Raw genomic sequence first — 24,988 nt, 5'->3', positions numbered from 1 at the left:
ATGAACAACTCAAATTAAGTTTTTTACCTTATTTTGCAGTGCAATAAATTTTTGAATTTACGGTTGGTTTTGTTTGTGCCTAAATATGAACATTCGTTTCCTATAAGTGTTTTTTTTATTACTTTTTGCACTAGGAACCTCGTTTTTGTTTTTAAAAGATTTTCTAAAAACTTTAATAAACAAGTTGTACGGATTTTCGTAATATTTCATCTTTCGGTTTTTGCGTAATTAGGCCAAAAATATGAGTGTTCCCAAATGGAACCGCTAGACGGTTTGAAGGATTTATTGTTTTCACTATTCTTTTTTACTTTTCTTATTTTTAGAGGAATTTCTTTGAAAGGAGATCTCGATATAGCTTTGGAGAAAAACGAAAGTAATAACGAAGTTTTTGACGTTTACATAGAATCTTCATATACTAACATTTTGACAGACGAAAATGCGGCAGATGAAGATGACGTGGGTTTGATTGATAATTGAAATCGTAACCAGAAGTCTTTAGGCGCGGAAATTGTATTTTCGAATAATACGATGGCCAAAGAAAGCTTTAAATTACATACCACACCAAAGAAGAAGAAGGGGAAGACCTTCAGTTGCCTGGGAAGAAAATGTACGGCACATCATGAAAGATAGAGCCATCAAAGAAGACGAATGAATGGGCAGAAAACGATGGCGGTCGAAATGCGAGAAGCAGCAGAGGCTGTAGGAACCTCGCTGATAGATAGATAGAATAATACGAGAATCGAAAGCACCGATAACGACACGATCGTAGATGAAACCACTTAGATCCACCCCGTACTAGCAGAGCAATTCCATCTGCGCCAACTGATGGAGGTCTAATTATGTTCACTCGGCAGCAACATGCAGGTTTTTGCGAAGAAAGGGATTTTGTTCCTTCATTGTATGATTTTCCAAAGTTTCATTACTCAAAGTATGCTGGTGTGCTGGTTCAAGCTCCTCAGAACTTTTTAGATTACACCAACTAGACCTGTTTAGAGGTTTTCGAGAAAAGAAAAAAAACATTGTTGTTCCGAGGCCAAAAATATTGCGTCAAAATACAATAATAATATGGGTGGCACTGATTTGATGGATAGCGATGTATCTTCCTATCGAATTGGAATCTGTTCCAATACAATGGTATTGGCCTATTTTTACATACCTAGTGGTCGCGAACATTCTAAATGCGTGGGAGTTTTATAGAAAATCTGGTCGTAACATTAGCCAATTGGAATTTACACGGGGAAGATATAAAATCCGAACGAAAGCACCAGGAAGAGTGTCTGTAGCTGCAAGGAATGACTCTCGAATTGGAGATATTCTGTACCAGAAAACAAAAGAAGAAGATGCGTACGGATTGGATTTTTAAGTCGAAGGCGAACAGTGTGCTGCAAATATGGTCCTTTGTATTGACTGTTTTCAAAATTTTCATACGAAGTAACTCTTAAGGAACAACTATCGGGTTGGCGCCTCGTGGTCCCATATGGGAACAGTTTTTTTTCTCAATAATTATTTCATTTACAAACAATTTTCTTCTTAAGTTTTGTGCAGAATACTGTTACATTTAAAAACTTAATAAATTCTGTCGAAAACAAAAAATTGTTTTTCTCGGCGTTAATGGGTTAAAGAAGCTTCAATCACTTGGTCAAGTGTACCGAGCTAAAAGGAGACTATGCTGAGAAATAAATCGCCACTTTTCCAAAATTTTGGTTTTTATTTTGTAGGCTACTTATCGGACCAAAAGAAATTATAAATGCGGATTTGAGAAGATAAACAAAATACTTAATGTAATAACAGAAAAAAAAACGATAAAACTTAGTAAAGATGCATATATGGTTGAAAGAGGAGACACATTAATATCCACTCACAATGATGGCACGGTAATCTTAAAGAATTTAATGCGAGCACCACAAATTTGACAAGAACGAAAAATCTTAGATGAGGCCCATGGTGTATGTCCAAAATAATAGTGGAAGGGCGACGGATGATGATAATTGAATATACGTGCCAAATGATGGGTTTTAGTGTCTATGTCTATAATAATAAAAACATAATAAGAAAATTAAAATTACCATTAAAATTAAAATCTTTAGGAAATATATTAATTTGTTTTTAAAATAACCTGCTCTTTGATCATTACAATAAATAACAAAATATCCCTTAGGCGAAATAAGAACCTATTACGACTAATTCTCCATTCCACAGACGATAGCTTTCATAACGCTGGCAGCTGCCAATGAAGCGTAGGGCTGCCATTCTTTCCTTCTAGTGCCGTCTTTGTAATCGGATATTCCTCTTATGATGCAGAAGCTGTCCTTGCAGTTGCCCAAAATCGATTCTATCACTGTATCGAACTCGCAATCGAACGCCAGAGCACCGACTTGGTTAGCGAATTGTTGTCGTAGTCGGTCGTCTTTCACCACTTGACGACCAGATGCTATCGTTGAAAGATGAATGCGAGGGCAGCCATCAAGTCTAAAATAAACAAGAATTGTTAGTAATCATCTGAAATATTTTATTTTTAATTGTAAGTAAATAAATCTACTGACAATGACAACATATAATTTTTGTATTGAATTTTTCTTGTATCTAAATTATTTATATTTAAAATGTTCGGAAACTGTTTTTTTGTGGCATTTTTAAATTAAATATTGCGTTTTCATTAAATCAATTGTGTTTTAATCTCGAATAAACAGAATATTTAATTTATTTATTTTTTCTCTTTTTAAGTTAACCATGAACGAGCAAGGTAGCAGTTTTGTCAGTACTGTCAGACCTCGGTGGTTAGGTGAACAAGATTCTAACTTGGCGTGCACTACCCGCGTTTAAATTCCACTAGTGTGAAAATGTTTAGTTGAAGACAAAATTCAGATTAATTAGTCTAAAAGTCTTAGTCAGAATCACACATCTACGCAACAAAAAAAGCAACGAAATATATCAAACCTGAATGATCTCACATTAATCCATCTTTTCAGAGCCGAGTTTGCAAAAAAAAGATATAAGCCGGATATCTGTTTTTCAAGTACAAACCTCGAAGATCAAAGTACCAAGGTAGTACAAAAAGCGTGACACAGCAGCAAAATAGCATGGAACATTGTTAAAAAACTTAGCGGTGATCTTGCGAAGCACTTTTCTATTCTATGCTGACAATCTTATAATATATGGTCAAGAAAAAAGTTAAATATAACAGTTAAAAAGTTAACATATAATTAAAAGTAATAAATAAGTTTGAAGAATTAGAAGAGGAACTCGAAACTTCCTAATAAAATGACTGCGTGCTACATTAATGATTCATGCTAGTGTCTCGCTATATGCGTTGAATTTTGACAAAGGCAAGGGTTACTTGCCGAAACGCTGATTTAAATAAAATAATAAAACCTAGTTCCAAATTTAACATTACTTATTGAACCCAAGAAATACTGATTTTATATAACATATGGGTGTATTTAAACTTTTGTAACATATTACTATTCAAAGTGTTAAGCATCGCTTACTATCGAACAAGCGAGACGTGGCACGTGACCTTGTCGTATTGTGCATTTATCGCTGTGTATTTTCGGGCAAGGTCAGCCGCCAGGACTCGTTTGTCAGATAGTACGTATTTTGATCGCTCTGTAGTCTATATAAATTATTCTAACACCATTCCTATTATTAATGATGAAAAATTAAACATGATTATACACAAGTTCAGATAAAAATGCAGTCAGTAGATTTATTTTTAAGTACTCGTTTTGTTATGCTTTACTTTTTTTGTGGAATAAAAAGCGTGCTCATTGTTCTTCCACACGGTAAGTTGTTGGTGCTTCCGTAATCACACAGTGTAAAACTAAAAAATTTAATGAAAAAGCTTAAACACCAAGAGGTACGTTATATTAAGGGAATTAAATTATTTGTAACTAAGGACCCGTTCACATGGCCATGTACTGAATGTTTTTTGCTGTATTCGATTTGAGATGTTTAAAAATAAATGCTGCAATTAATTTTGCACTTTGTTAGAGGTATCGAAAACGCTGTTGGCGTTACTGTAAATATGTAGAACAAAAGATTTAAAAAAACGATGAAAATAGGTTTACTATTTTTGTTGTGAATGAGTCATCATTTTATTTTAAAATTACATTTATTTGACGTTTCGATTTCCACTTCGGAAACCGTGTATTTTGAGAACGATATCCAAAGTGGAATGCGAAACGTCAAGTAAACTTAAGTTTAAAGTAAAATTGAGGCTTACTCTTAACAAAAATAGTAAATTGCATTAAGATGCCACAATAAAATAGCTTCACAACAATATGAAAACAAGTATTTTGTACATTTCCATAGTTTTGCCACACAAAACGGGGCAGATGCATACCGAATTAGATGTCAGTCATCAATATGATGGACGTTATCAGAAAAACTAGATGCAAGAGGCACAAAATCGAAATAGATGAAATATTATGGGAGAGATATATCGTCAGCAGTTAAAGAAGGAAGATTCAATGAGAAATCTTGTTACGCACGGGGAGCTATACTATAATATTATAGTAGGATAGCTCTCCTTGCGTGGCAAGCTTAATGATTATAGTGAAAAAAAATATATGTTAACAATAGCTTAGTAATCATAAATATTAATGCGATTCCGTCTTTCTTAAACTTGACTTCAAGTTATCCACTATGTCATTTGTAATACTTTGCTTAAACGTCATAGGATCGTTGATTTTAAATAATAACGTACCTCCATTGTAAATAAAATAAAAGTAATACAAACACTTTCAAAAGATATTTATTATTAAAACCTGTTAATTTGGTATCTTCTAAAATAGACACTTCATTTTTTATATTTTTGACAACTCGATTTCTTTTGTAACATTTTACAACGTTTACATAATTTTGTAACATTCATCACAAGTTCAGTATATTTTACACAATTATATAATTTTCGTTTAAACTGCAACTTTACACTATAAGTTAGCTTTTTTTGAAGATACTTAAAATACAATACATATATTAACAGGCTTTAACAACTTACAAACATAAAAATAAAATGTGCAAGTACACTTTAATAATTCATTACGTCACACCTTATAAACGTTCTCCTTCTCAATATAGTTCTAGGTGTGGTAAAAGATACAGTCTTTAGTGGTTTTCTAAAACTATTTACAACAGGTCTTACAGTATGGTATCTTCGGATTTCCACCTTTTTTGTTGATCTTTTATTCGAAAGCAAAAAAGAAACACAGAAAAAGTAGTAAAATGTTCTAAGCTATGTTTAAGATTTTAAATCATACTTTGTTTAGCGGATTTAAAATATATACAAAATATACAAAAAAATTTTTATATTTAAGATGAAATTATGAGGTAACTATGCCTACTTTGTGGCATTTGGGTCAGGTTGGCCCGGTCAGCACAAAGATTAGAGTCACTGACCCCAGTGGCGTAACAAAATCTGTCGGGCCCCCCGCAGAATTGGAAATGGGGCCCCCTTGAAAAATTACTAAATGCGACATGTGTCACAAAAACTTATATGTGCTATAGCCCAGTAAATGAACGTGAAATACGGCGATATCGTGTAATTTTCAATGTCACCACCGAAGTGGTCCAGTCATTACTACTTTTCGAGTTATTTACGAGTGAAAATGTTCAACATTGTTCAACAAAAAACCACGTTTTCAGGCGGGTTTTCGCATATAACTCAAAAAGTAAGTACCTATTCGTAAGTAAGTAGCAAAAATGTAGCTTATACAAAAATGAAGTCTATCGACCAAGTAAATGCAAATTTGTAGCTCATGAAGAATTGTTCTTATTTGTCAAATTCCAACTCGAATATTTCAACATGAAATAACAAAAAAAATGGGGCACATTTCGGGGAAAACTCATTAAAATTTTTTAGTGTTTAAAATAAGTTTTAGGTATTTTTACTTTTTATAAAAATTTCTATCATTAAAACTAAGCGAGTTAGGTACGCTAAAATACAGTTAAAGTCTTTTTTGGTAAACAAAAATTGTGAAAATCTCCCCCTATTTAACACCTCAAAAATGAAACTAATCATTACCGCTTTAAAAATTACTTAACTTTTTTTTAAATGACACTGTAAGTTTCACCGGTTCAAAGTGCCTATTTTTGAATGAGTTTTATTTTAAAGGGGTCTAACGAATCACTAATTACGAGTGTATGCAAATTGTGAACAGCCATATCTTAAACAATTTTTGTTTTTCAGAAAAACAAAATAAAACTAAAATATTTATAAAAGAGCAAAACCTACATTTCTTTACCCTTTGAGATTTTTCGTATCACTAATACAGGGCGGATCCAAGACCGATTTTCGGGGGGTGGGGGGGGGAGCATGAACTTCTTTTTTTTTTTATGATATATGCATAGCTTAGGTTAGGTACCTCACACTTTACCTCGTTCAGCACAACCTTCACTACCGTTCAGCACAAAGATAAAAACATTTTTTCTCGTAGGAAGCGAGATATGTGTTTGAAACAAAAACATTACTGCACATTTAAATTTATATTATTGTAAATTCTCGAGGGGGGCCTCTCTGAGCCCCCTCGAACTTTGAGCGTAACTAGCTTAGTTTTGATGCTAGAAGCTTGCTATAAAATGCGATGAAAATGCTATAAAAATAGAAATAAAGCTCATTTTTAAACATTAAAAAAAGTTTCAATGAGTTTTCCCCGAAAAGTGATTCGTTTGTTGGTTATTTCACGTTGAAATATTCGATTTGAAATTGAACGAATATTTTCATGAGCTACAACTTTCCTTTTACTGTGTCGATAGACTTCATGAATAGGTACACCATTTTTTTTTTGTTTTTTATAAGTTACATTTTTGCTAAAAATATTTTTTCGATAATTTTAATCCGATGAAATACTTATTTTTTTGAGTTATTTGCGAAAAACCGCCTGAAGTGAATACGTGGTTTTTTGTTGAAAAATAAAAATTTGCACTCGCAAGTCACTTAAAAAGAATTGACTTAGATAAAGAAGCTCTATAGAACAAAAGCTGCTCATAATTAGTCAATTTATTCATTTCCGGACTTATTTTAAACGTATATTTTTCACCCGCGAGCGCAGGGTGACTTTCACGCCCCAAGTAAAAGCAACCAACGGCACAACTCCAACTTTGAAGTGGAGGATAAGTATGAATCTAAATCCAAATTGCCTGGAAAATACGTCGTGACGCTGATAATTACACTCCAAAACAGTCATTTACTGGGCTATTAGTGTATTCATGCACTGTTTAGGACAACTTACATTTTTCATTTTTATTGGTAGAATAAAACAGAAAGAACATTAATAAACGACTACATTATTCTATGAGATGAACAATTTTCTTCGTGCACTCAGCGAATATATATCTACAATTTTATTAATACATACAATACATCATACGATACATTGTACATATCTATCTGATGGGCAACTTCATTTTCAATACTGTAGTTGATTCATTATACATTTTCAATAATATAACAATAACACATTTTTACATATATATTTATTAGACGACAAGATGGGGCCCCTGACATATTGGGACCCCCCGCAAGCTTCATGCTGCGAGGGCCTCTGTTACGCCCCTGACTGACCCGTCTCAAACTAAAGCAGATTTCGGGATTTGCAAGAAATTATATAGCGCATGTCATTCAGCAATTTGATTTAATCACGAATATCGAAAGTGGATTCAGTCTTCAGTCTGTTATCTTCTGCTTCTTGATGTCACTATCCGTGACGAATGTTGGCGATCATCATGGCAATCTTTATTTTATCTGCAGCAGCGCGGAAAAGCTGTACAAATGTTGAGTTGAGCCAGGCTCTTAGGTTCTTTAACCAGGATGTTCTTCTTCATCCTGTACCTCGCTTTCCACATTTTTGTCCTTGCAAGATGGTTTGCAGGAGGGCATATCTGGATTCAGTTCGCATAATGTGTCCAAAGTATTCAAACTTTCTAGATCCGATGGTGGTCAGTACCTCTCGGTTCTTCTTCATTCTTCTGAGGACCTCCTCATTTGTGACCCGGTCAGTCCACGGGATTTTAATAATTCTCCGATATAGCCACATCGCAAATGCTTCCAATTTTCTGCACATACCTTCATTCAAGGTACACGACTTAACACAATAAAAAATGACAGAGAAGACGTAGCATCGCAGCATTCTTACTTTTATACCAAGAGAGAGGTTGTGGCTCTTGAAAAAGGCCCCCATGCGGTGGAAGGTGGATCTAGCTTTTCCGATGCGCGCTCTTGTCTCTTGGTTGTTGGTTCATTCTTCATTTATTATGGTGCCGAGATAGATGGAGTGCGTCACACTTTCTACAGGGGTTTGGTTGATGTAGAGTTGACCTTCTGTTATCTTTTCATGCTAATTATCATAAGCTGTGTCGTCTTTACACCCTTACATCCTTACATCCTTAAAAACAAAATATATCCACAACATCTTATGACCAAGGTACACAATCAATGCGTACTCCCTGTTCTCACCCACGGTTCCCAAACGTGGACGTTTACAAAAGCAAACATGAACAAGATCATAAAAGCGCAAAGAACAATAGAAAGGCAAATGTTGCACATAAGACTATTGGATAAAAAGAGAAACGAGTGGATAAGCGAGAAAACCAAAGTTAAGGATGTTAGACAAGAAGTTGCAAAGTTGAAATGGAGATTTGCTGGACACACTATAAGACAAAAAGAAGACCGATGGAACAAAATTCTCATAAATTGGAGACCGTGGGAATATAAACGAAGCAGAGGAAGGCCACAAATGAGATTGGCAGATGATGTCAAGAAGCACGTGGGCTCTAGGTGGCCTATGTCCAAAGATGAACCGAAGAAGGCTAATTAGATAGAGATAGATTGTTGACTGTAATACGTGATTTTGTTCATAAGGACTTATAGGTCTTCTTGGTTGTCTGCAAATACTATGGTGTCATCTGCATACCTACCTGATATTATTTAGCCGGTAGCCGTTTAGTAGAATATCTTAAGAGTGGACAAAATACAGTTTTGCCTCCTCCACGAAGGATTTTCACATATTAGGTGTGTTCACCTTCAACTCTGAGGTTTGCAGTCTCATTCTAGTAAAGACTTCTAATTATTTTCAGATCTTGATTGTTAATTCCTGCTTCTTTTAGTATTTTTGCATCATTTTGGCGTGATGCACTCGATCAAATCAAACTCTTTCTCGTAATCAACCAGACATGCGTATACGTCGCAATTGACGTCTCTGCATCTCTGGAATAAGACTTGTATTGAAAACGGCCTCTCTCGTACTCATCATCATTCTCTTTGCCTTATCCCTATGCGGGGTCGGCTTCCCAAATTGCATTTCTCCACACAATTCTATCTTGGGTCGTATCAATGTTAATCCCCTTTACCAACATGTCCTGCCTTATCGTCTCCCCCCAGGTCTTCTTTGGTCTTCCTCTCCTACTCCTTCCAGGAATCTGCACTTCAGCTATTCTTCGTATTGGGTGACTAACGTCTCGACGTTGAACATGACCAAACCATCTTAATCTATGCTCTCTCATTTTGGCATCAATTGGTGAGAGGCATCAACGGCCTCTCTCGTACTAACAGCATTTATGAATCCGAACTGGTTGGCGAAAATTCGATTTTCACATAGCTTGTAAATTCTCCTATGGATTATCTTTAGGAACAATTTTAGGAGATAACTTTTTGGCTCCTGGTTTTTTTGGAAGTGCAATAAACTCACGACTTCAGCCATTCTGCTGATATTTCTTTGGAGTTGTATATGTTGTTGAGTATCTTTGTGATTATTGCTATTGATTCGTGTTCATTAGTTTGAGTCTGTTATACTTGGTGAAAAAGCTGATACTTTTTACCTCACTATGTTGTTGAGGTATAAACCTATTAAATAACTTGTTTAGCAGAAGGTGGAAAGAAGAAGTGATTTCCAAGAAATCCATTAAATTATTTGTACGGGGTAATTTAGACGACACAAAACAAAGCCCGCCAATATTCAAAATTAAAAGACAGAATAACCGTAAGGCTAAGAGGAATGGGCAGACATATGTTTCACAATGTTTTACGTGGATTTAAAGATCAATCGACAACATTTTGGAAATCTATTGTAAATTTAAATAAAAACATTTTGGATTGGTTCATTCAAGATATCGGTGGTACAAAAGGATAATTTTAATATTAACTTTTCGGATGAATTTAATTTGGAAACTTACACTTAAAACACTTTGATTGCCAGGCTAAATTAGAAGAGGTTAGAATACACAATTCGTGTGCGTCCATATGACGCACATAGCAGTTAAAGCGTTAAGCACAGATAGCGTTGCATGAACAACAGTCAAAATGGCTTGGGTAATCAAAGTCAAATAATATACAGGATGATCCATTAAAAAAACGAAGTTCCTTTACTGAGAAAAGAAACCATATTATGAAGATCGGCCACATTCTACTACTATACTCTTATAAAACAAATTTCATAAATATTTTATTAGCAGCTTCTGAAACAATTGAATCTCCGTACATTTTTCTCAAATTGTAAAACGACATGTTATTTCTAAAATATGTTATGAAATTTACTCACCTTTTCTTAAAATGATCTTGAGGCATGGGATGCGCAACCTCTATCAAGTCCTTCTCTCCTATACTCATATACAACTTATCAGTCTCACTGTCGGGCATTTTGAAGTCCGGTTCCGTTTGATTACTCAAAATATTTAAGCCGTCTCTCAAGTAATTTAACCAAGGTGGAGTTAGCCCACTGTCTGCGTCGGTCGACAGTTTCAATTGTGTAGCTATTTCCTGGAGTTTGACGTTCGATGGACTGTAGGGTTTAATTTCAAATTCGTTGCCTTTGTCCGTCGATTTCGCTGATTCGCAATAGAAATATATGTTCCTAAAACAGGTATATTACAATGATTATTCTCAAGCAATAAAATATACACTTCTGGCCAAAAAAATTCGGACAACTTAAAAATAGGTAATTTTTTATGTCTCGAATCTCCTAAATCTGTTGTCCGATTTTAGTGATTTTTTAGTATGTTATAGGCTTATTCTTTAAGAATCTGGAGGTATTAGTAATATTTTTGCTGAACAGGTAAATGTCATTGTATACTGGGTGTAACAATAATACTGTGTTTTTTCCTTAAATTTCGTAACACCCTGTGGAATATTCTAGCATTTAAAAAATATTGAAATTAAAACTCAATTGTAGCCTTAGGCTTTCTTAACATTTTGTTGTTTGACTCATTCACTTATGTTGGATAATATTAGGTAGTATTAGGTAATGTTAGGTACTTTAACAACTAGCCATGTTCTTCATCAATACAGGGTGTTTCTAAATAAGTGCGACAAACTTTAAGGGTTAATTCTGCATGAAAAAATAATGACAGTTTGCTTTATAAACATATGTACGCAAATGCTTCGTTTTCGAAATACAAATGAATTTTTTCTTACAAACTTACGATATATTTATTGTTCTAAAACCGGTTGAGCTATGCAAATGAAATTTGGTAGGTTTTAAGAGGTAGTTATTTTACATTTTTTGACATACAACTAAAAATTTTATATTCACCATTGGCGTGCATACAGGGTATACGATCGGGTTATATGACTAATACAAAGTTTGTCGCACTTATTTAGAAACACCCTGTATAGATGAAGAACATGGCTAGTTATCAAAGTACTTAACCTTTTCATTATCCAACATAAGTGAATGAGTCACAAAGCAGAATGTTAAGAAAGGCCACAATTGAGTTTTACTTTCAATATTTTTTAAATGCTAGAATATTCCACGGGGTGTTCTAAACTCTGAGGAACAAACACAGTATTATTGTTACACCTGGTATACAATAACATTTAACTCTTCAGCAACACTGTTACTACATCGATATTCTTAGAGAATAAGGCTATAACATATTAAAAAAATCACTAAAATCGGACAACAGGTTAAGGAGATTTGAGACATGAAAAACGACCCATTTTTAAGGAGTCCGGATTTTTTGGCCAGGAGTGTATTTAATTTAGATGAAAACGGTAAATCTCATTCTTAGGAAATAAATTACAGCATTGTTTAAGTTTGAGTAAATAAGTTAAGAAACTATGTAGTTAGCTAATCTTTAAGATTTAATATTGTATTAATTTTATTTACTTGGCAATTTACTTTTTGTAGTTGGTAATACATATTCGTTAAATACATTTTAATATATTTTTTAAAACCAGTTAAAAGTAGAGAAGAAAAATCGATAATTGATTACATTTTAGTAGAAAAAATAACGGAAAAATATGATAGACACAAAAGTTAGAAGGAGTCCAGAAATAGGAAGTGACCAATATTTTGTAGTAATGAAAATAAAACAGAATTAGTCAGATATTAACAACATTAACAGAGTGCAAGAAAAGAAACAAGAATATGAAATTATTGGGCCATATAAATTGAGACATAAAAAAATACTGAGAAGTACCAGATGCCCATAAATCAAAAGCTAAGAAATACTAAAGAAAAGACAGAGGGTTGAAACGTAGAACTACACAGAAACAACTATAATATAACTTCAAAGAGGTTATAATAAATAAAACGACAGAAGTGTGTAGAACAATTAAGAGGAGCAATAAAATAAAAGAAGATTGCTTGGAAAATATACGAACAAAATAAACCACCGGAAAACTTTTAAGAATATAAACAATACAGAAGAGTAGTAAAAGAATTTGTTACAAAAGCGAAAAATGCAAATGGACAGAATTTGGAGAAAAGAAAAATTTCAAGACATAAAAACATAAAGAAAAAAAAAACTGGCGAAATTCTCACAAAAGAAAATGAAATAATGAACAGATCGAGAGCATATTTTCAAGAGATGCTACAAACTCACTGCAATCAGGAAGAAAACAACCTCTTGGCCCAGAGAATAGAAGATGATGATGATCCTATAACCATAAATAAGGTGCAAGAAGCTATTGAAGAAACGAAAAAACGTTAAAGCACCAAGGTATGACAGAATAACAAGTGAAATTTATAAATAAGAATGAAACAAGCAATAATTGAACTTCGTAGGTTTTCACTCAACGTGTGCCGGAACTAGAACTGGACGTCGATATTTGACTCTTCGTGCAACTTTGCGTCGATTCATATAAGTACGACTTCATCAATTTTGAGTAATTTTTGCCAAGCTTCCGGTCATAACTTTGTAACCGGAAATGACATCAAAACTGGAACTAAATATTCAAGCTCGACTGGAACCGGAAGTCTGATGTTAAGTTTCTCACCATTAATACCATCCTTAAGTTATAAGCTCTCACTCGACGCCTCATTTGTCATTCCATTGGTTCTTATAATGTAGGAGTTATATTCGCAGACATACAGACGGATGGACAGACATGAAACCGGACGTATATATTTGTTTTCGTCTTGATAAGACGCATCGAATAATATATCGCTTGTACTATTTCGACGACTCTGGTATAATGACGGAGGAGTTGTGTTTACAAATTCCTCGGGATAAACGGACATGAATAATTCAACGTTTTCACATTTTTTCAAAATGGGCGAAAACAATAACAAGAACAAAACTTTATGTGTTCAAGTCAATATATAGGCCTGTATTAACCTTTGGTTACTAGTTCTGGGTTCTAACAGAACGACAAATAAGTAAAATATAGGCAGTAGAAATGAAATATCTGAGACGAGTTCGAGGTGTCACCAAAAGATATAGACTACGGAACACTCAAATAAGAAAATACTTGAAAATAGAATCAACATTAGAATATATAAAAAGACGGCTAACTCAGTTGGTAGTGTTATCCTGACACATATGTTAACTGATTATTAACTGATTATTATTATCAACTTTAAATATTAATCAACTTACCAACTTTATCAACTTTAACTATCAACTAACTATCAACTCAATATTATCAACTAAGATGATATATCATCTTAAATTACTTATAACAATAGGGCTTTTCATCGATTGTCATTTGTTTTGAGCTTCTGTCATATGTTGTATAATCTGTGTATAATATTAATAGACACGGATTATACGACATATGACAGAAGCTCGAAACAAATGACTGTTGTTGAAAAGCCCTATACTGAAGAGTATCATACGTACTTGTTTTTCACAGGAGACGATATAACAACATCGCCCAGCCTAACGTGTCTATTGTAATCCGTATAATGTGGCACTCCACCTCCAACACCCACTAAAAATACATAATCCACTTTTTGGAAGGTTCCTAAGAGCCTTGTAGTTGTATTACCGGCAGCTGTCATTGCTTCTCTAGTGTGACCGACAGATGGTAACTTGGTGCACACGATTCTGTGTGCTCCTATATTGCCGAGAGTGTAAACGTTGGATTCGCCTGAAAGAATAAATATTAAGAAAAATGATACTTAATTGTATATTTTAATTATTGTTATTAGTTCCCCCTTTGCATGAAGATGATTTCAGAAGAAGATCAACACAGAAAATATATTTTTAAATAATATATTTACACTCATAAATATGTTTCATTTAACACCTTATGTATAATACTGAATAAATTGTTGTTTTGAATATACACTACTCACATATCTGCTAAATTATTATAACAACTAATATACATTTGATCAAATCCTCAATTGCCTTTGCAGCGACCATGTGGTGAACTAAGACACTTCAAACAATTGAAAAAGCTAAACTAAGCATTAACGTATATAAACTTAAAGATATATAAGCCATTACGGCCTAGGAGAGATAGCCGACTGACAAACTTGGATATTTAAATCTGTTTTTATGTCCCGTGTTGACGTTTGACAGCTGACATTAAAAATGAAAATTTTAAACATTTTAACAAAGAGAATTGAAAATTGACAAAGAAATTTGATAAGGAAATGTACCTTAGCTGTCCGTACTAATCAACTAATAATATCTTTGTCTAAAAAAAGTGATTTGAAGACTAAATGGCCCAAAATATACCTATATACACTGTGTTAGGCTAAGAAATAATAAAAATAGATGTGAATGGTGTTGTTTTTTTTCCTGCTATCCTCTTAAAAAAGAGCAGATTATTATACCGTCAGAGAGCCAAGAGGCACTGAAGACATTGGCATGTCAGGAAGCGATGTTCAGACTAGTATGGGACTGCATCGGAGAATTGAATGAACTGTAAGACCGGAACAAGGTTGAGCTTGTCTGGGTACAAGGCATCAGAGCATCGAAGGCAACAAAAAAAAAACAGACCAACTTACTAAAAGTGGGTTGAACGAAGCAAACAGACCAGTTGTGACCCTGGGAGCACCAAAGGGTACAGCCTGAAGGGCTGTAGAGGATTGGATCCGAGAAAGTTATGAGCGATATTGGAAGAGAATATCAAAATAAACACATCGAAAAATCTTCATTTGTGGACCATGTACAAAAGTAATAGAGAAACAACTCTATGTGGACAGGAATAAACAGAACAGTAACAAGAATGTTAAACGAGCACGTACACTTCGCGTCAAAAAAAACTGGTACACTTTTTTTTCCCAATGTAAACCTGTTTTCAGACTGGACACAATAGCTCGTGAATCACGGCGTTGTTGCCAGCACAGATAATGGAATTGCACTAAATCTAAATACAAAAAATAACGTTCAAAAATCATGGTGGTGAATTGTCAAACGGGCTATAGGTAACTCAATGTAAAATTCTAAACTGTTAAAGTCCTGTTTCCCTAATCATTTTACAACAAAAGTCATGAGAAGCTATTTGTAAAGGATTAAAATCTGTATTAAAAACAAAAGCTAAAATTGTTCTAGGATTTAAACACATTCCAACATTTTGAAAAATACCTACATTTGCCACAGTAGGTATGTGTGTAAAAGTTAGGCCCACGTTATTATTTACCTGATTGTTCGCACACTATTGACTGAATAAAACATCTATATTATTATTACTTTCTCCTCAACTGAGGCTATTTTATCAATTTTATAATTTTTTAAACAAGAAATGATAAAATAAAAATTTTGACAGTTCAAATTGTCAATATTTATAACTTCACTGTGACCGAATGCAACCGATACACATTGTGGTAATGTGTGTGGCCTAACTTTGGTGTATTTCTGTGAAAAATTATTATATTTTTACAAAATTTTGGAATATGTTTAATTATATTTTGAATATAACTACAATGTAACATTTCAATGTACTAAAATGTCTTCATTTTTTTCGAATACCTACTTAAAAAACTAATAAGTATTTTTGAAAAATTTAAACGCAAAATGAAATATATTATATTACCGAGGGCCGAAAGTCCCTTAGAATAAATAAAAAAAAATTTTTGAATGAAATATTTGCAATTAAACAACACTAAATTTTCTCTTTATTTTCCCCCTGTAACTTATTAAAATAAACATAGAAGTTTTCAGGGACTTTCGGCCCTCAGTAATAATGTAGTCTTTCATTCTGCGTTTAAATTTTTCTAAAATATTCATTATATTTCTCAAGATTCGAAAAAAATGAATACATTTAATAAAACACAACTATGTCCCTAATATTTCAGCAGTTTCGAATTTTATTGTAATACAGTGAAACTTGGATAATTCGAATCTCAGGGGACCGTTAAAAAAATTCGAATTATCCGAAAATTCGAATTAAAAAATAAATCTACAAAAACAAGGATTACCTACAAAAACATCTGCAAATGATAAATATCAGTAGTTGATTAGCAAAAAAACAGTAGTTGATCATTTTTATCGCTTGGAGAGGTTTTTGTTCCTATTCTTGCCCGAGTTTTGTCAACCTAAAAAAATTGGCTAACAAAATTCGGCCAAAAATACCAATTAAAACATTTGCAAGCTATAAAAAGGACCGACTTTATTTTTTCCAAAGAGATTCGAAATTTTTAGCTACTTTTTAGAATTTAGCTTCTCAGTAATGACAAAAGATTCTAAGATATTCAGAAAAGGTAGCAGAAAAGTTCGAACTATCCAAAATATAATTCGAATTACTCACGACTTTTTACCATTACTTATATAGGAAATGCTAGGGACCAGAATAAAAATTTGAATTAAAGAAGATTTCGAATTATGGAAGTTCGAATTAAGCAGGTTCCACTGTACATAATAAGTTCCACACTTGTTCACTGTAAAAGTTATTCATTTTGTATTAATTTCAAATTTTAATTTTTCCAGTGTGTTTTATTTATTAGTATCCCACAACTCTAAAAGAGTTTTGTACTACACTTTACGAGAAACCCTTCACACTTCTCGATTTTAAATTAAACATAATAATTTAATGTCAAGTCTAGGGTTGTTATCTGTCATTCATGTCATATGTGTCATAAATTATAATAGAATACGAATTAATTTATGGGTACTTAATTGAGATGATGGAACATTACAAAATTACTAAAAGAATTTTTTAGGATGCATGTTTAAATAAATGTGACTGACTAATCGAGAATGCTCGATGTTGTTTTAATTTTTAGTAAACTACTAAAAACTTGCGGTCTGCCGCCCAGCCCTGCTTTTAGCTGGTTTGATATAATATTTTAGTTGAACTGGCAACGTTGCCTAGAAAATATGTTATAAGACACAACTAGAAAAACACGATTTTCGGTTATAAGACTTGTACCAGTTTTTTTTGACGCGAAGTGTACCAGTAATATAGTTCCTGAATAAAATAGGTATTCACAATGGAGACGTTAACTGTAGACTCTGTGATAACGAACAATTCAGATAGTGTCTCTGTAAAATGGGTAAAAAAATTTGTACCAATTTAATTTCAATGAAAACTAAAAATATAGATTACAATTGTGGTTTTATACGGCCATAAAATGCATCGAAGGCTTATTTAACTATCTCGACAAAAAAATTCGAAAGCATTGTGAACGTATGGTGGTTTAAATTAACAACAATGACTAAAAAGCAGTATGTTATAATAACCCAGTACCAATCATTCACGTCCACGTTTTGCTTCCAAACTTTTTCAAGTTTTGTAGAATATTGTCAGTTTTAACATAGTAACTAATGCTATATTTTTAAAGAAAGTTAAGTGCCTTTTAAATTTATAAGATAAAGAGTATCAATCAGAAATGTTAGAGCAATATTTTCTGTGTTAACCTTTCAGTCTGTATACAGATGTGAGAAAACCCAGTTATTAATTTACATAGTTTATTGTATACCGCAATGTTGACAAACAATTTTTGCTTCATTGCCTTTGTCCCATATTGCAATCATATCCAGGATTCTTGATCTAAATTTATTTTTCTAAATGTTAAAATATACATATTATACATAAATATACAGGGTGTAACAAAAATACAGGTCATAAATTAAATCACATATTCTGGGAACAAAAATAGTTCGAATGAACCTAACTTACCTTAGTACTAATATGCACATAAGAAAAGTTACAGCCCTTTGAAGTTACAAAATGAAAATCGATTTTTTCAAATATATCAAAAACTATTGGAGATTTTTTAACGAAAATGGACATGTGGCAATCTTATGGCAGGAAAATCTTAAAGAAAAATTATAGTGAAATTTGTGCACCCCATAAAAATTTTATGGGGGTTTTGTTCCCTTAAACCCCCCCAAACTTTTGTGTACGTTCCAATTAAATTATTATTGTGGTACCATTAGTTAAATTCAATATTTTTAAAACTTTTTTGGCTTTTAGTATTTTTTCGATCAGGCAGTTTTTATCGAGTTGCGGCTTCTTTTTTAATATGTTTACATAAAAATTTGATGGGGGTTTTGTTCCTTTAAACCTCCCAAATGTTTGTGTACGTTCCAATTAAACTATTACTGCGATACCATTAGTTAAACACTGTGTTTTTAAAACTTTTTTGCCTCTTTGTATTTTTACGACAAGGCACCTTTTATCGAGATGTGGCTTCTTTTTTAATATGGTTCGAAATATACCTAAAAATGTAAATCATAAATAAATTTTCATATTATTACTAAGTCTCCATATAATAATCGTACTTAACCATATACAAATATGTGGTGGATTTGACAAATATTCAAAATATCTCGATAAAAACTCGACTTTTCGAAAAAGTACTAAGAGGCAAAAAAGTTTTTAAAATATTGTGTTTAACTAATGGTACTACAATAATAATTAAATTGGAACGTACACAAAAGTTTGGCGGGTTTAAAGGAACAAAACCCCCATAAAACTTTTATGGGGTGTCTAAAATGCACTATAATTTTTTCTTAAGATACTACTGCCATAATAATGCCACATGTCCATTTTCAATAAAATATCTCAAATATTTTTCGATATACATATTGGAAAAAATCGATTTTTATTTTGTAACTTCAAAGGGCTGTAACTTTTTTTATGTGCACATTTGTACTAAGGTAAGTTAAGTTCAATCGAACTATTTTTGGTCCCAGAATATGTGAATAAATTTATGACCTGTATTTTTGTTACACCCTGTATACACAGTCAGAAATTTAATCTTTAATACATGGGCGCAATATTCACATTTATGTATACGCTAAAACTTACATTATTAAAAAGTGTACAAATGTACAAATAAAAAAACATGTACAAATACTCTTACTTTAACCCTCTAGTACTGGCGCTAAACAAGATTTAAAGACATGAAGGAGACAATTATTATACCTACTACAAAAACGGGATATGCCACTCCGGGAGTGACCGAGGAAGGGAAGTATATCTTTCTTGTTTATTTTATTTTAATTTCTTTTATTTTGTTTTAATTCATTTTATTTTATTTTATTTTAATTTATTTGATTTTAATTTATTATTACTTTATTATATTTTAATTTATTTTAGTTGAATTGAATTTATTTTATTTTATGAAGAAACACACATTGGAATACGTTTACAACTCCACGTAGTGTGTGGTCGGGCGATCTGTTGTTACAGTGGTTACATCACGTTTCTTTTGTTTTTATTTTTCACTCTGCGCGATCCATTGTACCGATCAATGCATTCCATGCGTAGCCCGCGATAAGAATGCTTCCAATTATATACCTCTTACTTAAACTTCTTACACATTAATCAATAAACAACTAATTAATAAAACACGTAATTGGACTTCGTAAGTCCTAGGTTTTCAACAAAAGTAATCGAAAGTAGAACTAGAAGTCGATATTTTAACTCTTCGTGTAACTTTGTGTCGATTGATATACGATTTTACTAATTTTGAGTCATCTTTATTTACATTTATATAATATTTTGAGTGACTTTAAAACAGCACTTGGGGTTGCAACTCTAAAACCGAAATCGGATGTCAAATTTCTCATCTTTAATACCATCCTTGGGTTATAAGCTTTCATTCGACACCTCATTTGTCATTCTATCTGTATTAATAACGGAGGAGTTGTATTCGCGGATGGACGGACAGACGGACAGAATCATTAAGCCGGAAGTATATATTTGTTCTCGTCTTGCGAAGGCGCGTCGAATAATACATCACTTGTACTATTCCGGTGACTTTAAAAGAGTACTTCCGGTCGCATTTCTAAAATCGGAAGTCCTAGATCAAATTTCTCACTTTTGTACCATCCTTGGATTATAAGCTTTCATTTGACATCTCATTTGTCATTATACCTGGTATAGTGGCGGAGGAGTTACATTCGCGGTCGAATGGACAGACAGAAATTTCTCAACTTTAGTACCATCCTTGGATTATAAGCCTTCATTTGACACCTCATTTTCATTCTACCTGGTATAGTGACGGAGGAGTTACATTCGCGGTCGGACGGACAGACAGCTTAGGTCAAATTTCTCACCTTCAGTACAATCCTTGGATTATACGCTTTCATTCGACACCTCATTTGACGGACAGACAGCCTAGGTCAAATTTCTCACCTTTAGTACCATCCTTGGATTATAAGCTTTCATTCAATACCTCATTTGTCATTCTACCTGGTATAGTGACGGAGGACTTATATTCGCGGTCGGACGGACAGACCGACAGACAGCCTATGTCAAATTTCTCACCTTTAGTACCATCCTTGGATTATAAGCTTTCATTTGACACCTCATTTGTCATTCTACCTGATATAATGACGGACGAGTTGTGTTTACGGACAGACAGACGGACGGACAGACAGACGGACGGACAGACGGGGGTGGATAATTCAACATTTTCATTTTTTCAAAATTGGTAAAAACAACAAAAAAAAAAGGATGGACTTATGGAGTACACGCACAACCAACTTTTTAGAATCCCTGGCGCTACTCAAGGGTTAATTATATTTACAACGCAGAAAACACTAATAAAATTGATACATCTAATAAGTAAAATATTGATTTAAATTTTAAACAGAATATTTATATTCTTTGAACAGTAGCTTAAGCAGTACATTTACAAATGGTAAACATTTAGAAGCAATAATAACAAGTACACAAAACAGTTTATAAGACGTAAGTACAACAAATTTGCAAAATATTGCATATTTTAGTTCATATTATAGTTGTTTCAAATACAGCTGTATAATGTATTTTAAAAAGATGCAATAGAATTTATTTGTATAATAGTAAGAAGCCTGATAATTTTTAAATTACCCTATTCACTCAAAAACTAAAATAAAATATGCAATATTATTGCCACCTAGTGAAGAAAGCATCCCTATATTTTACAAAGTGTGAAAGTGAATAGTAATAAAACAAGTGAAACATTTTTGCAGTTTACTGTATGATTAAAAACGTGATTTAGTGAACGAAAAACAATAACAAATGTGCACAAAAACACCTCTTTGTTGTAGTGAAATGGTGATACACCATTATTTTTATCTTACCAAATCTAGGCCTTCCTTCTCCCACAGGACTCGTCGGACCTATATGATTACATGTTCATTTAAAATTAATTCAATAAAAATTTTAAACTTAGCTATCTACTCCACTGTCTACTCCTTATAAAAGACCAGTGGCTGTTTAACTACAGTGTTCAGACCAGTTAACTTTGACTTGACATTGACGTTTGTGACATTTGAAATATATTTGTTTATTTGCACGTTTTTATATTAATTTTACAATTTTACAAAGAAATTCAATATATTTGATGTTTGATCAAAATGATTACACCTAGGTTCCAGCTAACGCAAGATGATAAATCCCTGACGATACAAATCAGAGCCCCTTATTGTTCCTTACGAGAATTACAAGTGGAAATAGAAGACAATTTATTTTTATTTTTCTGCAAACCTTACTTCTTAAGATTATTCCTGCCAGGTAAATTATTGGATAACGACAATTACAAAAGCTCTTTCGAATGTGATTCAGGCGAATTTTCGTTTACATATGACAAGGCTGTGCAAGGAGAGCATTTCGAAGACCTCGACTTTATAACAAAGTTTCTTGTGAGTAAAGTAGAAACTAGTTACGAAAATAACAAAAAGATACTGGTTATCGATAATGAAGCAAAATTAGATAACGATGAAGAATTATCCCAAGGATTTGGTTTTGCTTTGATGGGACATAAAAATTTTGTAGTGGTTAGTTCTGAGTTCAGTGATGTTTTTGAAATAGATCCTAATGAAGTCAATTTGAAAGACAGGCGGAAGCTGAGGTTACAATTTGAACAAGGTAAATTTGACATGGGTCATTACTTAGCAGATTTTATAGAAAACGAAGAAATTCTAAGCCTAATCGAATTAAAGTCTCCTTGGAATGCGCTAGAAGACAGTGATATTACTTTTGATACTAAAGAATTGGATTTTTTAAAAGATTTGCCAAACATAGAATATAAATTAACTGATTTGCAAATAAAGTATGTTTACCATGGACTAATAGATATTTTATATGCATTTTGTTATGATGGAAGAACTACAGATTACGATATTAATTCAGAGTCTGGTTGGACAATCGTCAAGCTGGCTGCAACTTTATGTTGGTTAGATGTGTTTGAGCAACCCAAAGAAGCCCTAATATCAGCATTTAGGAGAAGTATTACCTATCCGTTATTTAGAAACTTTGACCTTAGTTTAACAGTATTCAATGACCTAAAACAGCTGCTAGCATCAAACGAAAAGTATATCATTAAATGTCTTATTCAAATTTATTATATCTTCCTTGGAGGTGACTGTTGTAGGTATATTTTAAATAATTTGTTTATAAAAGACTATATTATTTACATTATGAATTGGGATAGAAACAAGTGGAGAGATTTTGTGAAAGAAATAAACTCTATCGAAATAAAAAAAGAAGATTTGGGGCTGAATCTAAGTGAAATAGAGCAAGGTTTTACGTTAGAAAGTAAACTAGAAAATCTGAAGATTTCGGTTGCAAGTGATGATAGTGACGATTCTTCAGATTCAAGTGATGATGACAGTAGTAGTGAGGAAACAGAATCAAGTAGCGAGGATAATTGTGAAGTTGAAAAATCTCCAGTGATAATTGAAACTGTTTTATAAATGATTGTTTTTAAGATTGAAAGATATATTTTTAAAAATGTAATTTAAGTTAAAATTGTTACTACTAAGTAACTGGTTTACTCAGATGTGATGTAGTCAATTATTATTTTAATCAATAAAACAATAACTATAGGTGAATACAGGCACATTCACATGACATGAGTTTTGATAACGCATATTAAATGGTTGTCATGTGAAAGTGGTTTAAGCGATTATTAGTTTATTTTCTAATTTTTACAAAGTTCAATGTGTTGTATGGTTCCTTTTCTTGTTGTAAATATTGTAATATAGTCCTTTTACTCGGAAATATTTTGACAGATTCATTGTCAGAAACATACAACACAGAAATTCCTACCTGTCACTATTAATAGCTGAAATAAACTTAATAGTAGTTTTCTTTCATTGAAAAAAACAAGAATAATGAGAATGTACACTCATTAATTTTTATTAAAATTTTCCCTTTTTAAATACTAATCTATATAAATTTCGAAAATAAACTTTTGTATTAATTGATGCTGTTTTATTTTGTTAATAAACTGTATATGCATATTTTTTGTTTAAATATTCTATTGTATAACAAATGGTCTAAAGTAAGCTTGTTATTCGCCAAAATTATTGTCTACTTTGATTTTAATTATATTTCTAATTCTTGATATGACCCACACTTTATCCACAACTATATAATATATCGTTGGTGATGTGACAATACCTCCTATCTGCTTTTTCATGAATTTTGTAAGAGAGACTTCAAACTTTGTTTAGGGTCACCTCCTATTTTCATATATTTTTTGACTTGTTTTGTAGTAAATTCAAAATTTTTATTTACTAAAAAACATTTAAAACTTACATTATGAAAACAGGAAATGACCTTAAAAAAAGTTTGAAGTCTCTCTTACAAAATTCATAAAAAAGCAGATAGAAGGTATTGTCATATCGTCGACATTCCGGCAAAAGTCCACTTTTGCCAAAATTGAGTTGTGCCTTGATCGATTTACAATATCAATTTTCATAGTCTGGCAGAAATAACGAAGTCCTAGAAAGTACGTAGGGTTGGTTGTCTAAGTCGCTGAATATGCATAAGTCCAAAATTACTATTTTGTTGTCAGGCAGAAGTCACTAAATGTTCATTTTCTCAAATCTGTTATTTTGGCTTGGTGACTTTTGCTGGAACATCGACGATATATTGTATATTATATTCCCACAAGTTGTGGGAATTCTGAAACATTTTGTGTATTGGACATAAGATAATTTTTTTCCACTCGTTGAATATTTTTTGTTCTTTGACTTCAAAAACCAACTCTGTTATTTCTTTTTATATAGCTATTCCCCGCAGTCCTTCAGAATGTTGGCAATTATACCATTCGCCTTATTATTTTATTATGTGTATGTCTACTTTTTGGTATGTATCTTTTTACTGTCACTATTTTTTATTTTTTCTTAATCTGATGGTGGCATTCATGATGTCCTCCTGTGTTTAATACATTTTAAAGTGTGTAGCCCACCTTTGGTCTACTTTTGTATGTTTTATTAGTATTCTAGACTTTACCGGATTTTTTTGCAGTAATGCACTGTTACATCTTTTAGACGACCCAAAAATTTGAGCCATATATAGAATCCAGCCTGTAGAAAAATGTCCTGAATGATAAACTTAAGAGTCGTTTGGCTGCACCACAACAGACTGTTTGTGTTT

The 24,988-nt window shown here is 32.7% G+C and overlaps 2 protein-coding genes across 7 annotated transcripts in view; one reads left to right on the top strand and one right to left on the bottom strand.

The window, feature by feature from the left end:
- Positions 1–2,068: 2,068 nt before the first annotated feature.
- LOC114327849 (uncharacterized) overlaps positions 2,069–24,988 on the bottom strand; it is a 107,593-nt gene continuing 84,673 nt past the window's right edge. For 4 of the 6 annotated variants that reach the window (XM_028276557.2, XM_028276561.2, XM_028276558.2 and 1 more), the window contains 4 exons: positions 21,685–21,723; positions 14,056–14,305; positions 10,533–10,844; positions 2,069–2,469 (listed from right to left, as the gene is read on the bottom strand). In XM_028276557.2, coding sequence (XP_028132358.1) covers positions 2,181–2,469; positions 10,533–10,844; positions 14,056–14,305; positions 21,685–21,723 — 890 coding nt within the window. In that variant the 3' untranslated portion in view covers positions 2,069–2,180. The remainder of the gene's footprint in view (positions 2,470–10,532; positions 10,845–14,055; positions 14,306–21,684; positions 21,724–24,988) is intronic. The other 2 variants (XM_028276560.2, XM_028276562.2) reach the window with 1 other exon arrangement.
- On the top strand, positions 21,880–23,809 carry LOC114327850 (protein SHQ1 homolog). The gene has a single exon (XM_028276563.2). The coding sequence runs from the start codon at positions 21,961–21,963 to the stop codon at positions 23,296–23,298; it is 1,338 nt and encodes a 445-aa protein (XP_028132364.1). The 5' UTR covers positions 21,880–21,960; the 3' UTR covers positions 23,299–23,809.

Source organism: Diabrotica virgifera, chromosome 5 (assembly GCF_917563875.1).
Source record: "Diabrotica virgifera virgifera chromosome 5, PGI_DIABVI_V3a".
NCBI classification, from domain to species: domain Eukaryota; kingdom Metazoa; phylum Arthropoda; class Insecta; order Coleoptera; family Chrysomelidae; genus Diabrotica; species Diabrotica virgifera.
This window is presented reverse-complemented; position numbering and strand designations above follow the sequence as displayed.